The sequence below is a fragment of the Lepeophtheirus salmonis genome, chromosome 2 (genome assembly GCF_016086655.4).
Source record: "Lepeophtheirus salmonis chromosome 2, UVic_Lsal_1.4, whole genome shotgun sequence".
Classification (NCBI taxonomy): Eukaryota; Metazoa; Arthropoda; class Copepoda; order Siphonostomatoida; family Caligidae; genus Lepeophtheirus; species Lepeophtheirus salmonis.
This window is the reverse complement of record NC_052132.2, coordinates 33752751-33768194: the sequence shown is the minus strand read 5'-3', so window position 1 is coordinate 33768194 and position 15444 is coordinate 33752751. Positions and strand designations below refer to the sequence as shown.

The window sequence follows — 15444 nt, the reverse complement described above, 5'->3', positions numbered from 1 at the left end:
CTTGGAGATGCATATTTTTTAAATTATACATTGAATATTTTTCTATAATATAATCTATAATATTCCTCATCACTATGTATTTATGAATTACTTATTAGGGTCTAAATAAGAGTATAGCTTTTCATCATTTTTCAGCCTAAAAATGGAGATATATCGAGTTCAAAACGAGATCCAGAATCAATAAAAATACTTTTGTAAAAGTTTTATTAATCATACTTTTATTTTGGGTTTTATTTTATGGGTAAAAAATGACTCTGAACGAGAATACTCCTAAATTACTATAATCCTAGATATTTCAGAAATTCAGATGACTGAGAAATAATGCTGTGATCAGTTTTGGGTTATGCACACATAGATAAATTCCATTATTGTCTTCAATTCATTTGTACAAAATTAACCATCCCTAATTGTTTCCCCAGTGTAATTCATTAGATTTTGAGTAAATTAAATGTGTGTATTTGTGCAACTTTGTGTTCCATAATACCTGTTATGTTGTGTTTACTATGCTTGGAGTTATTGTGTATTGACGAACATACAAATTTTTATCTAATAATATGGAAGATAACACCCATAAAAAATCCGGGGTGTTAGCCTTTGTTTTTCTTGAGCAGAGGCATATGTAGCTACTCCCTCAAGAATAAGAAAACAATAATAACAGATTGAGAAAAATAGAGATATTAATAGATGAGACAGAGATTTTAAAGTAAAGTACTTATTGTTTTTTTTTTTTTTTTTTAAATATGAGCTAAACTAAACACCTGCGATATTTTATTTATTTTATAAAGTGCTTCTTGTTTTTTTATTCTCCTTTTCTTTTCCTTTATACTGTATTGGTACCTATATGATATAAATTAGGGAGCACTATATACAGTGCGTCCGGTGACGTGCTTCCATACACCCATAAATAATTTATGATAGAACCAAAAATGCGAAGGTTCTACACTTTTTTCTGAATTTGAACAGCTCCTTCTTCCAAAGGATAATTTTTTTTTAAATACAAAAATGTATTTATTCATAGACAATTACAATTAACAATTAAGTCTAAACATACAAAAAAGTATGCCTAAAAAAAATTACAGAAGAGACCATTTCAATTGTTGACCAAACAAGACGAAATTTGATAAAGCCTCCCTCATATGGAAATGATATTTTTTTAAATAAAAAACTAAATTTTTTTGTATATATCCCCTTGTTATTTTCTAATGTATCGTATAAAATAAAATTAAAAGATTATGTATAAAAAAAAAAGTATCAAATGACGTTACACTACGTTCAAAATGTAAGGTGCAGCATGAGCCAGTCAAAGTCGAACCGATACTGGAATATATTGTTTATTGATGTCGATTCTTGTACTTTTGTTCCTATATGGAATATATTAAGATAATATAATATATTTTATAAAAAATCTATTAGCTTTAATAAATTAGTAAATTTTCTGAGTTTTTTAGAGTGCAATTGCCGCGTTTTCCAATGATTTTGTGCATTGCCAGTGTGTTACAGTTTGTTATGAGTTCCAAATATCTAAGAGCTTCTTATGGATCAGAAAAAGTGGTTTTAGGCACCAGACGGTGTAAATAAAAGGGGGAAGAGGTGGGGTAGATTATGGATCCAGGTCTGCTACTAATCTTTGTCGTGACCTTATAATATGATAATTATAATCTTTCCTAAGCCAGGGTTTCCCAAACTTTACTATGCCAAGGCCCCCCTACACTAATACATTTTTGCTAAGGGCCCTTTATAAGAATAATGTGTACCATGTATGTGTAGACTGAAAGCTATTCCCATTTTCCTGACACCCCTAGCCTCCCCTCGCGCCCCCCCAACTATGAAAAATGAAAACAATTGTCTGAAGCAATCTAAGTTTTCGGGGCTCCTACTGGAACTTGGGGCACTATGTATAAGGTAGCTGGGGTCCTGTTTGTATCTAATATAATTTCCTTGATCCGAATTTTTGTTTTCAGTGCCTCTTACCAAACTGAGCCTGTATAAAAAAAGAACCGAGACCGATAAAGATTAACTGAGACTGATACCAATAGAACTGCTGAACCTGAACCGGACACAACCTTGGTGCTAAATGATATTCTTATAAGAGATTATAATAAAAGGTTTTCCATTAAGAGCGCTTCAACTATTTTTACATATAAAACGCAAACGGTTAAAGATTTTGTCAAATATATTTTTTCATTACGTATTATAAACATATACATTCATGTATGAGTATCGATTTCTCTAGTATGATCACCACGAACGCATTAACAGAAGTCCAATCGTTGAACCCAATTTTTCACTATTTTTTCGAATAAATTGACCGATATTCTATTCTCTGAGCTCTTCTACGTCGCCGGCATATTGGTGAAGGCCAATGTCTTCATATGACCACAAAGAAAATAATTTAAAGCGTTAAATAGCACGTTCGAGGTTGCCATTAAACTGGTCCATTTCTCGAAAAAACGCGCTCACCCCATTTTCCAAACATTGAAGGCAAAAATAGCTGCAATTAATCCACTGTAAAGTTTTTTGTGTGACAAACGGCACCGTTTGGTTGAAACCAAAGGTTTACCAAGTTGTCATGGTGCAATAGCAAATTTCCATTCACAGTAACGTCGCAATTGCAATCATCAAAGAACAAAATATGGCCCTCCAGCATAAAGTCCACACCAAACTCTATTTTTTAAGAGATGCAATGATGTTTCGTGAAGAATTTTGGGATTACTGCCTGACTAATCACGCATGTTTTTCTTATGAACAAAGCCATTGAGCCAAAAATGATGCTAAGTTGAAGATGACTTTGCTATGAAAATCAGCATTGAATAGTTATTTTAATAATAAATTTGGATTATTTGCAATCGTTGATCAAGTATATATATAGCTCCATGATGAAATGTATACTAATGAAGTTTCTAAGAGTCAAAGGAAGAAAATAAATGTGGGGTCGTTTTTTCTCTTTAACGGAAAAAAATAACTGAAACGTTCCGAATAAAAAACCCTTTATATAATACATACCCAATCAATTTCCATCTATTGTGCTTAAAACTTGGATATCTATTATTTAAAAAACAATAGATTTTATCTTTGAAATAAGAATTTAAGTCTAATCATTATGAACTTCCAGAACAAAGAATCATAAATGCTTCAAAAAAGCCCTCTGAAACTCCGGTTAGGATTTAAAAAGAGGAAATATACAGGGAAAAGGACTATTTGTCATCTAAGTCCAGTCACATTCTATACCTTATGTATCGATAATCATAAAATAAGTCCTGTATATATGGAATAAACTATGTTCAAAGATATAAGACCGTGACGAAATCATTTTGAAAATATAAACATTCAATCAAATAATATGTACATAAATCAAGACTTAAATAATAAATATGGCAGATTACTCTCGTCAATTGGCCTTTTCCAATGGATATAAATATAAAAGTAACAGAAAGGTTTAACATTTTTTTCCCTTTTTTTTTGTCACTTTTTGTGGGGCAACTGTTGCACACGCTGGAAAAAAAGAACTTTTAGAACGCCATTCTAAGGACTATCTCCCAACTTTTCACAAGGTTTAGTCTTGTGAGATTAAACGATGTTCATTATAAATTGACTCTATTATTCCCTAGGAAGTAACTTTAATCTCACAAAATAATTGACGCATCTCTTTGTTCGCACTATTAGTAAAGTTTTTATCTGTAATCAAGGACGTATTGAGGACCATAACACACCCTAACATACTAAATGAACCTGATAATATCACATTCTAACTTTATTTTTAATACAAATACCCCAGGGAGTTCGCAATTCCTGGCAATCTTTGTTGATGTAGTTCTATTCTGAAATAAAGTGCCTCCATTCAAGGGTATAATATATGTATGTATGACCACCCAATATATACATAGGCATGAAAGATAGAAGGTCGATTTTCTTGTAGATTAAATTGTAACCTTCACGGTTCTTCTCCAAAAAAATAAATCATTTGTGGGTATAAGTATTCAAAGTGAGATGTTCTAAGAAATGCATTTTCCTACATAATATGTAAAGTATTATAGTACTTTTTTTTTTGGTTATTGAGTTTCTACTTATGTCAATTCTAAGGTGTGTTTGCAGAATGATGTATATTTTATTATTATTTTGACTTGGTTTTCGAAAAAAAAATTGTAAAATGAAAATTTTGGAAAAAAAATTTAAAAATTGAATTTTAATAGATTAAATTTATTATATAATGCATTGAAAAATATATTTTTTGGAGAAAAGGTTGAAAAATTATATTTCTAAAAAAAGTTTTAGGAAAATAATTTAAAATATTAATTTTCTTGTAATAAGAAAAAATTACTTAATGGGGGGCGGGGCTAGATATAACCCCTCCAGCCCACTTCTTGTGGACGTCCTGATTCTATTTAAGTTTATTTATGTGTCTAATGAACATAAAAACTCATAAAAACAATAACGAACAAAGTAATCTCCCTTTATATTTAAGTTTCTCAAATTAAAAAGATGATTGAAGATAGGAGTATTTAATGTAGAGTAGACCGGGGGACAATTTGTAACAAACCCATTTTCTGGAATCGAAGAACTCAGGGACAGTTAAAAGCCGTAACCGTTCATGGCTTTGAGGGCAGTTGCAACTATCGACGAGTAACATTCAAATTTATTTTCAAGACAAACTACTTTGTCGTAAAAACTTATTAATAAAATAAAGTTTATCTCCACGTATGTATGAAAAACAGTCACAGTGGTCATCGTATATAATGATCATTGGTGTATACCATAAACAGTTCTTTATCTAAGAAATATCATTGTAGTGGTACTAATAAAGTATCCCAGGGGTTTTGCCTGTAGCATCAAATGTGTATTCTGGGTGCACTGTATATAGTGCTCCCTGATGTATATAATATGTATATTTTGATCTAAAAGTAACAATGTAGTCGTATTCATGAAATATTGAAGGCGGGCGCATATAGCATCGAATGTGTACAGAGGTTGGACTGTATATAATACACCCTGATCGTAGTTGTATTAATGTTTTTGTTAGTGAGCACTATAGAGACTAATTTGATCAAACTCTTATTAATGAGAAAAGAAAACGTCATATGAATTGTTATAAGTATTGAGTAGTAACAGTGAGGATTTTCTTGGGGAGTTATCTTCTACGAAATAAATTCAAGCAACAGCAGACATTAGTTTCATCAAATTGAGTAAAAAATTGGTTCAACTATTTCTGCCCACCCTACCAATCTAGTAAGTAATCTTTAGGTATCTAGGTAGTAGTGGTCGATCCATGTATTTTTTCCTCTTCATTATTGTACCAATAAGAACATTTAATAATAAATAAGAAATACAGTTTTGCATTGAAAGACACTGCAGATATCATTGAATCATTCAATTGGAAGAGAGAGCTGAGAAGGATTGAGAACAGATAGTATTTGAGTGTGTCTCTATTACAAATATTATACATATATATTTTTAAAAAGACAGGAAAATAATGCAAAGATGTTAAAGATGATATTGCAAAACTGCAAATCCATAAATTAGATCAAACACTCCCACAATGAACATCAAAGAACTTTCTTTTTTAAGTCTCTTGTGATCATATTTATGTAGTTCAGATCTAAGATCTAAGCTTATAATTATTTTTATTCCTACATATATCGTCTTAGATCAATAGAGTATTGTCTAATGAAGTACTATTTTATGTCCTCCAAATGACAATCTTAATTAAACTATATAATACATCATGGTAAAAATCCATCATGAGGCAGGAGAATTGAGTGGGAATGTTATGAACAAGAATCTATTTATAATATGGTTCACACCTACCCCATGACAACTATCCGCCACTTTCAACCATTCACCCTTAGGATATCCCTCCCCAAGCCATGTATCCACCAGCATTTACCTATTTTCTCAATGATTTTACTCCGTTTCAATGTAATTTATTAAAACTGTAGTATTGTTTCATCTAGGATCTGGGGAAAACTTGAATCCCATTCATGCTATGATCAATATATGTATATATATTTCTTTCAAGAATAATTTTTCTTCCTTATTTTACGCCATGAAACGTTTTTTATTTGATAAAATTATTTTTATTGACAAAAAAACAAACGAAAAGACATAAAAGGTTTAAGTATGTTCCAACCTATTTGAGCATGAGAAAACTCGTCACTGCGAAGGCCACTATAATAAGCAGGATTTGATTGGTCCCCTAAGCCTTGGCCGTTGATGACTTAATTTAGTAGAAATCCCCACTACGTTTCTTGCATGAAATTTATTAGAAAAGTGACCCCCCCCCCAGCTTAAGAAATTTAAGTCATTTTACTTATTTATGCTCAGCCTGTCTAGCGAATGGCGTCTTTTATACCTAGAGTCGAATAATCTCGCCGTTCCATGAAAATTGATCATTTTTACATCTTGTAATTTTTTATTACTTTCTAATTTGAACTCAAAAGTTGCATTGCCCAACAACTGCTCCCAACAACCATAAATTTCTTTCGCCCTCTATCGTTGACTACCTGTACTTCTCAATAACAGAGATAAAAATTGATGAGAGTAAAGAGTTCAATGGGTTTATTGTTCGGCAGGGACTTCCGCAGGATTATAACTATATTTTTTTCAGGCAGTGGCTTGTTCAAATTTGTCTAAAAAAATTTTTATTTAAATTTAATTTAATTTGGAGAAAAAGTTTGAAAAACTGAATTAATTTTTTTGGAAAAAACTTGAAAAATAAATTAAAGTTTTTGAACAAAGTTTTAAAAATTAAAATAAATGTCCTATTATATAGCAAAAATTCCTTAATTTATGGGGGGAATCTACAGTCCTTCCGGCCCACCTCTGCGGACCCCGCCCCTGTTCGGGGAGATAGTTCCTATGAAAGTAAATCTTTCTACATCTTCGATTCTTATTGTATATTTACCTTTAAATACCCTTATAATAATTTGTAATTATTGTATGTTCTTGCCATAAAAGGAAAAGTCTTATCTATTTTATTTTATATTATATTCTTAAAAGCCTTACAAATTCTAAAATGATTTTTTCTTATTTAAGTACAACATACATGTATTTTAATGTAATTACTGAGAAATTACATGCCATATAAATGTACTTTTATTCATTGCCTAACTACTCCCGCCATGACTTTGCAAAAGGAAAGGTCGAATCATTCATTCAATGTGTTGTTTTTTTAATTTAGAATTACCATGAATAATATTCATATCATCCACAATTCTTTAAACGCATGATGGATTCACCGTCGAGGTAAAGGATTCTTTTAAAGTTTGTGGACTTTTTGGAAATAAAGAAATTGGGTAAACCTATATAAGAATATAAGAATTATTGATTGTTATATCTTTCTATTTTTCAAAAAGATTTCCTTTGGGTGCTACATAGGATCCTACCTTGCCCTGAAGGCACAGTAGCATTGTTTGATGAAGGTCTCAGACAATGCCGCCCACTGATGCACGCCTGAGGTATCGAGGTCCTCCAAATATCGGGTAGGGATAGCACAGGCTCTCTTCTCAACTAGTTCCAAAATAAAATAGTCGAAGGGGAATGGTTTAGGGAAGAGGGTGGCAAAATCGACCATTATGTTTTACCCAAATCAACCATTTCTGTCCTCTTTTGACCCAGTTGACCTTGATTACTGTCGAAAACAGTTGCCAATGTCGACGTACAAAAATGGCCTTCCCCCAATTCTTAACATAAATCCTCAAAGTCCAATCACTGTCATTGAGAGCCCTTGTACATGACCTCATCCACTTGAATGGATTTCTGGTGTCCACGTTCTTCATGATCCTGTTTTTCCTGCGTCTTCTGCTGACAGGGTACTTCTCAAGGCTCTGACCTAAAGCCACAATTCTTTTAATTTTGTAAACAAGATTCCGGGAGTATTCTATGCTGACAATTGTTTATTTTTGAAAGTTTTTTTTATTGGATATTAACCGTAATAGTCCATTTAAAACAGCAACCTAGTATTTTAGAATATGCAACATAAAGTAACCCAAATTGATTTAAAGTCAATTCTACGATTTTACCTATCACACTGTACAACGAAAGTTAGAAAATCGAATTTTATCCATAATAATAAGCAAAAGTGCCAAATTTCAGATGGATGAGAAAACGTTTTGTACCTCATTTTTGTAGCCTACATTTCCTGGTGCTTCCAAAAATTCTAGTTTAATACAGGGTGCGTGGACAAAAATCTGCCGCTTCAAAAAACAACAACTACAAGCTTATTTTATAATATTTATTGATAAAATAAAAACGAATATCTTTATTAGGACATAGAGCAGTTATCTCTTTATTGTAGCCGCCGTCTGCGGCCAAACCCCGCTCAATGCGGCTACGAAATTGAGAACAGGCATTTTGGATCTGCGCTGCTTCTATCTCACTGAATTTCTCCTTGATGCAGCTGATGAGAGATTGCTTTGTATTATGGGAGGAGCGGTTGGTCATGTTCTCCACGTAGGACCAGACAAAGTAGTCCCACGGGTTCAAATCTGGTGATGAGGGAGGCCAAGAGAAGAAGGGTACGAACGCGAAAGCATTGCTTTTCATCCATTCTTACGTCCGCTTAGCTTTGTGGGACGGAGCTGAGTCCTGCAGCCACATCCACGGCCTGTCGCTGACAACAGACTTGCCATGGCTCTCATGAAACGCTGTGGGTCCTCGTCGATGATGCTCCTGACCTTGTTGATGAAGGTGACGTCCCGGACAATCCTGGTGCTCTTCTTCTCCTTCTTCTTCCTGTCAACAACGTCCATCGGGTCTGATGACTCCTCCAGCTGCTTCCTGAGACTTCTGACCGTTCTAACTGGCATTGACAGAATGCCAGAGATGTCAGCACTGCTTAGTTTCATGTGATAACTAAGCATAATCTGAATTGCAGCGCACCTACGATCTCTCTCATTGAACATGATTACTTTTCTTGGGCACTTAAAATGATGCTATCCCTACAATAACTGAAGCCTATGACCCGGGAAATTTTTTGCACCAAAAACAGACGGATCAGACATCAGCTGATGGAGTGTTGTCGTCTTTAAAATGTGGCTGATTATGTACATGCACCCTGCAGTGAATAAATTATTTTATTATTAATTGGTATCTTTCTTATAAGAATTTCAAAAATATAGAACAGTGGTTCTCAAACTTTTTTCATTGACCTACCCCCTTCGAAATATGTATTCCCTACACAGCGCTCCACATACCCCCAAGACAAATTGTTCACAGAAATTTCACTCAAATAAAACTCAACTGCCAAGATATGAAGATTTGAAATAATCTTCTGTGAAAGAAATTAGTATAATCTGTGCTCTGTGCAAAAAAAAAAGTGGAAGATCAGATAGTATTTTATCATGAAAAATATAGAAATTGGAGGAAATCTTTTACCAAGAAATTAGGGAAGGGCATACGTTGTATGACATTGCTTTTAGAACTCCAGGAAATATAAATCATGCAAGATGGCTTACGAATGCCAACAAGAGTCTACCTCTGTATGTTTGTAGAGATGATCCTTCCCATAACTTTGTCTGTCTGGTAAATTTTGTACTGCTATTCTATATTCCTATGTGATTCACATAAAATAAGAATTAATAAGTAAAAGATGCGGCAAAGCATATATTTTAAGCAATGAAATTGATTAAAGAATACAAAGAAATATTTCAAAAAATAGTTCCATCAATTATGCAAAGAAATGTTTTTTTTTATTTTCATCAAAAAAATGTTCTTTTTCCCATGGAGAAAATGTTGCTTTTAGAATCTTTTGTGATGTTAGACCCGAGATTAAAAAAACTGTAGGAAGAAAATTTCGATCTTCACGAACTAGTCCTTCAAAATCGTCCCAAATAGCGTTTGAAATACCTATATAAAATTTAATTGTAGTCAATATTATGAAATTATTGACAGAGCCAAAGTAGAGGTGACTGAACCCCCCTTACAAAAGATTTATCCTCGGAGCAAATTGATAGATTCATCAATAATGAAGAGCTACTCATTCCAGAAAAAAGTTATTGGCATACTCCAGCTGTCGAAAGAGCAGTTAAAGTTGTGTCAGAAGTATCATTAAAATATTGCAACGAAGTTACAAGAGATGGTTATATTTTTACAAAACTTGTGTCAAGGGAGCGTATATCTCCGCTGGAGTCCAAAAAACACCCTGATTCTCACTAAATTTTGTTGATCGTCTTTAGATTTTTTGTAAATGTGTATCTATTTCAAAGACGAATAATCGTAGGTATATTTAAATATTTTTGTATGTATTAAATACTGTTTTTCTATAGTACGTATCAACTTTAGATCATTAGCCATTTAATTTAATTATCTATTCACCAAAAAAGGGGTTGTGTGATTAATAATTAATCTGGATGCTATCTAGGAAAGGAATTATTAAGTAGCTACATCAATCCAAAAATGAAATTTTAAATAATAAAATTTTTTGAAAACAAATTCATAAATCATATAGCTATATGATTTTTCTTACTGCAGATAATAAAAAAGTCAAGACCAATTTTGAATTCCCCCATAAACAGAATTCCGACCATTTATGTGCTTAACTAATCAATTAGCATGTTTTTGTCAAAATTAATTACAGTAAGTGAACCATTAAGATATTTGACAAATATAAAGAACAGCTATTCACAAAAAAAATAATTTTCTGGGAAAAAATACCAATATTAATTTTTTTGATCTGCTGCATAATTTCCCCGAATGACGGGGAAAAAATTATACTAAAAATAAAACATTCATTAATTGAAGGGGGCTACAGCCCCTCAAAGCCACCCTCTCCGGACGCTTCTAAATAAAAAGACCATATTAATTAAGTCTGAAAGTCTAGAGAAGCACATTTAAGACTAATTGATGAACAATTAAAATATATGAAATATAAATTAATGGAGATAACTCAAACAATAAAAAGAGAATCGAATCGAAGACGGGATTAATTACTCAGACTTATATAGTGAGAAACATGGAATAACTATGGCAAATTAAATCATATGATGGGGGAAAACTCGCGCAAGGACTAATTATCAATATTATGAGCATGTTGCTCACATGAATTCCTCACAAAAATTTTGACATATCGTAAAGATTCCTCTAAACACGAATAAGATTCTGAATGAAGTGATACCAGATATTTTTGAGTACCTACAAGAAAAAAGATAAATAGATGCAACTTGATTCAAATTATTCAATAGAATTTAAGGATGTAATGAAAAGTTTGATGAAATTGACTATTGCTTGAAAATTTTAGCAGAAGAGGCAGACATTTTCGAAATGAATCTAAAAGATTCGTTAGCTTCTTTAATAATTTGCGGAATCAAGGACGAAGAAGTAGGACTAAAGTTGTTGGGGAAGACTCCACAGCTGAATTTGAAAGATACTCTCATTTTAGATGAACTGTAATAACAGCAAAAAATAATTAAAATAGTCTAAATGGTTTATCTAGTATCAAAGGGAATCAATGCAAATTGAAAGCCAAGCAGAGTGAATATACCTATATCAAAGAAGAGACAATACCCTAAAAAAACGTTGAATGCAAGATAGTTATTAATATATTGAATGCTCATCGAAATTACTTCAAGAATACCGGGCCGTTCAAAATTATTTACCGATGATGTAAATATACTTTTTGAGAGGTTTGGTAGCAACCAATCTGATTGTTTCGTATTGTTACTGTTAAAATAAACAAAAATCCTTCCTGTAAGAGCGTAACAACTTTCAGACGTGATACCATGTCCAATCAGGAAACAAAGAGGATCGAAATTGCAGCCCTCCTCCGAGCGGGAGTGCCTCATAACAACATTAAGGAACAGGTTGGGTCCTCGTTGAAGACAATTTACAACGTTTCCAAGCGCTTGGAGGCTGGAGATGATCTCAAGCATTCCCCTGGGGCTGGCAGGAAGCCCACTGTCTCAACAAGGCAAGTAAAGACAGTGTTCAAGAGGACTCCCAACAGGTCTATTGCCGCCATGGCCAGAAAGATGGGAACGTCGAGATCAACTGTTTCAAAGGAATTGAAAAGGGCTGGAGGAAAGTCCCTGAGGCGTACTGAACGCCCTCTGCTAACTGAACGTCAGCGAGAAGTCAGACTTGAGCGTGCCAAGAAAATCTTGAATTATATCAAGAGCTCATCTGGACGCATCATCATTTTTCAGATGAGAAAACTTTACGGTCGATCCTGTTTTCAACAGGCAAAATTACCGTGTTGTAAGCTTTGGAGATGTTTGGAGATCCCAGGGGAAGGCCATGAAGCCGGTATGGTTCCCCACTGGCCGATTAACAGCGGAGGATTATGTGAAGATTCTGGCCTTCAAGGTCCTTCCGTGGATCAAATCCATAGTCGGCAACTCTCCTTGGGTTTTTCAACAAGATGGAGCACCAAGAAAGCTCAAGAGTGGCTCAAGGACAACATGAACTTTTGGCCAAGGATTACTGGCCCCCTCAGAGCCCAGATCTGAACCCACTAGACTTCCCTATCTAGGCGCACGTGGAGACCAAGGCCTGCAAAAAATGACACAATAACATAAATCCCTTAAAGGCTGCTGTCAACAAGGCCTGGGCCTCCATGGACGCCGATTACATCTAGCAAGTCTGTGGTAGCTTCAGACGTCACCTGACTAGTGTCATTGAGTCCAATGGTGGCTACATTGATTAAATTTGATCACAAACTATTTTATTACTATAAAAATGTATGAATAAATTGTTTCACAAGTCATTCGAAATGTCATTATTGTCCGCGATATGTTCTCAACAAAACTCGGTAAATTATTCTGCACGGCCCGGTAGAAGGACTATTTGTGACATTGATGCTATGATATCAATTGCTGGATCTAGAATATTGAAGGATAATATAAATATGGGCCGTCGAAGATCAACACTTGAAATTAAAATTGTTGGAGTTGATGGATCTCAATTAGATATTGATTTGATTTGAGATTGAAAATGGGTAACTATAGTCATGAAGTGATAGTTTATGGGATAAAGAATATTCTCCTAACCAAATTATTCATCTCACAAAATGTTCATATTAAGTCGGTAATTTTACTTCCTGACTTCTCTTATCCATTCTGAGAATATTCAAAAGAGGTTCACTACTTTTATCACACCATACGGAGGATGTTTGTTCAAGAGAAGCCCAACGGGAGATATCTTAAATGGAGATGCTTAAAACAATCGTTGTGATCTGGGCCTAGAAAGAATCTCAAAAGTACACAAAGTAGTTAATGTGATACACACATTCAGAGAGTTAGAAAAAAAATTATGAGATGTCGCGAATTTGGAATGACGACTCTAAATCTCCAAAGGTTTGAATAAGCTCGCGAGAAAACAGACTTTGTTGGTTATAAAATCAGTAAGGATGGGATTACTGCAGATAATAAAAAAGTCAATACCAATTTTGAATTCCCGGCAGAAAGAAATAGAAGTGAATTCAGATCATTTATGGGCTTAGCTAATCAATTATCATTATTAATTTTTTTTTGTCAAAATTAATAAAAGTAGATGAACCATTAAGAGAGTTGATAAAGATTGAGGTCCACTTTAAAACAATACATGCTATGAAAGTTATGGGACAAATTTGAAAGTGTAATTTCAGAGAAGCACCAAACTTATAAAATATATCTGGAAAACGGTTAGAGGAATAGACGGTTCTTAAAAGCCGTCAGGAAAAATGAAAAAATTCAAGATCGTACTCTGAATGTACCTAATAAATATATATTAATAAAGTAAGGTTTGTCTGCATAAAGTCTCAATATATGAAAAATAGTCGTCACGAGATGTACTCTATATAGTGCTCTCTGATGTATATCATAAACATATTTTGATCTAAATAATGTAATTACAATGAAGAGGTATCTATTAATGAACTATTGCAGGAGTTTACATTTGGAATTGTCCGAAATATATCTCCGAAATGAATAAATTGTGTTATTAGAGTCGGTTTTTTTAAAGAAAGTTTATTTCTGGGAAAATTAATTAGATTGGGAATTTATATAACTAGAATTTAATCATCGTCAGAGCTATCATCATCGTCAGAACTATCACTATCGTCCGAGCTATCACTATCGTCCGAGCTATCATCATCGTCCGAGCTTTCGTCATAGTTATCATCATCGTCTATGCTATCATCATCGTCGTGACTATTACAACACTTGCAAGTTGCTCTACACCAATATTTAACTTGATAATTACTATTGCAATAACCTTGTTTCTTATAACTCGAACATTTCCACAAATTCCAAATATCATGACATCCTAAAATAAGACGTTCAATGTTAACTCAGAAAAAGTTAAGGATAAAAATCTATTGTCTTACTACAAAGACCACATGTTTTCTTGCAATTAGTTTGAACTTTAGGTTTCGAACAATTACCACATTTATGCTCTTTTTTTGCAAATTGAATAACTCCATTTGTCTTGGCAATCCTTTCCTCCTCCACCATCTATTAAAAAGATAACGAATTAATGTTTTTATGTTATGTGAAAAAATTGCATTTCAATACCATCGCAGAAATTACAGGTCTTTCTACAATAGATCTTTGCATAACTGCTTGAACATTTCCCATGCCTTTTATATCTCTCACACAGTTGTTGAGAGAGTATATCTTCACATTTTGCTCCTATATTATAATTATGAATATAGTTGAGACTACTTTGATGTATTTTAGAACAAAGCCAATACTCACTGCATACTTGACAAGTTAGTTTACAATATGTCCTCATAAAATATCCACTGCATCCGTATTGTCTTTTAAAATCTTCACAAACCTTTGAGGCAAAGTTATCTTTGCAAGCTGGCTTACATATCCTACAAGTTTTTGCGCATTCAGCCCTTGTTTTGGAATCATGACAATAACGTGTTCTTGAGGCACAATCTCTTGCTTCATCTCGACATTCTGCAAATAAATCATTGTTTTTTTTTTTGTTTTTTTTTTCCATTTATACTTTTACCGCATATTTGGCACGTTTTTTTGCACTGACAATTCCAATTTGGGTTTGGACAATGATCCATGTGTTGAGCACAATCATTTCTTTTATCGGCGCATCCTACGAATGATTTTTGAAAGTTAATTCAGATCGAAAGTGTTTAAATTATTTCTTACCACAAACACCGCATGTCTTTTGACAATTTCTGTATTCATCTTTTTTTGGACAATTGTGTATATTACAATGATTGGAATTATCTCTACATACAGTTGTTGGAGGTTTAGGTGGTCTTGTTGCTGGTGCAGGTGGCTGAGTTACATCTACAGGTAAAGCAAAAATACACAAAAAAAAATCGTTAAGCTTAAATATGCTAGTTTTCACTTTTCTTACCATTGCATAAACCACAGGTCTTTCTACAATAGATCTTTGCATAACTGCTTGAACATTTCCCAATGCCTTTTAATCTCTACACAGTTGTTGAGTTTGTATATCTTCACATTTTGCTCTTTATTATAATTATGAATATAGTTGAGACTACTT

The 15444-nt window shown here is 33.4% G+C and overlaps 1 protein-coding gene across 1 annotated transcript; it reads right to left on the bottom strand.

The window, feature by feature from the left end:
• Positions 1–13904: 13904 nt before the first annotated feature.
• LOC121113598 (uncharacterized) lies at positions 13905–15351 on the bottom strand. Its single transcript, XM_040707424.2, is given in 8 exon segments — positions 13905–14232; positions 14294–14369; positions 14371–14420; positions 14481–14597; positions 14664–14873; positions 14929–15024; positions 15081–15224; positions 15295–15351. Coding segments are annotated over 6 exon segments (765 nt in total). The 5' UTR covers positions 14990–15024; positions 15081–15224; positions 15295–15351; the 3' UTR covers positions 13905–13981.
• Positions 15352–15444: the final 93 nt, after the last annotated feature.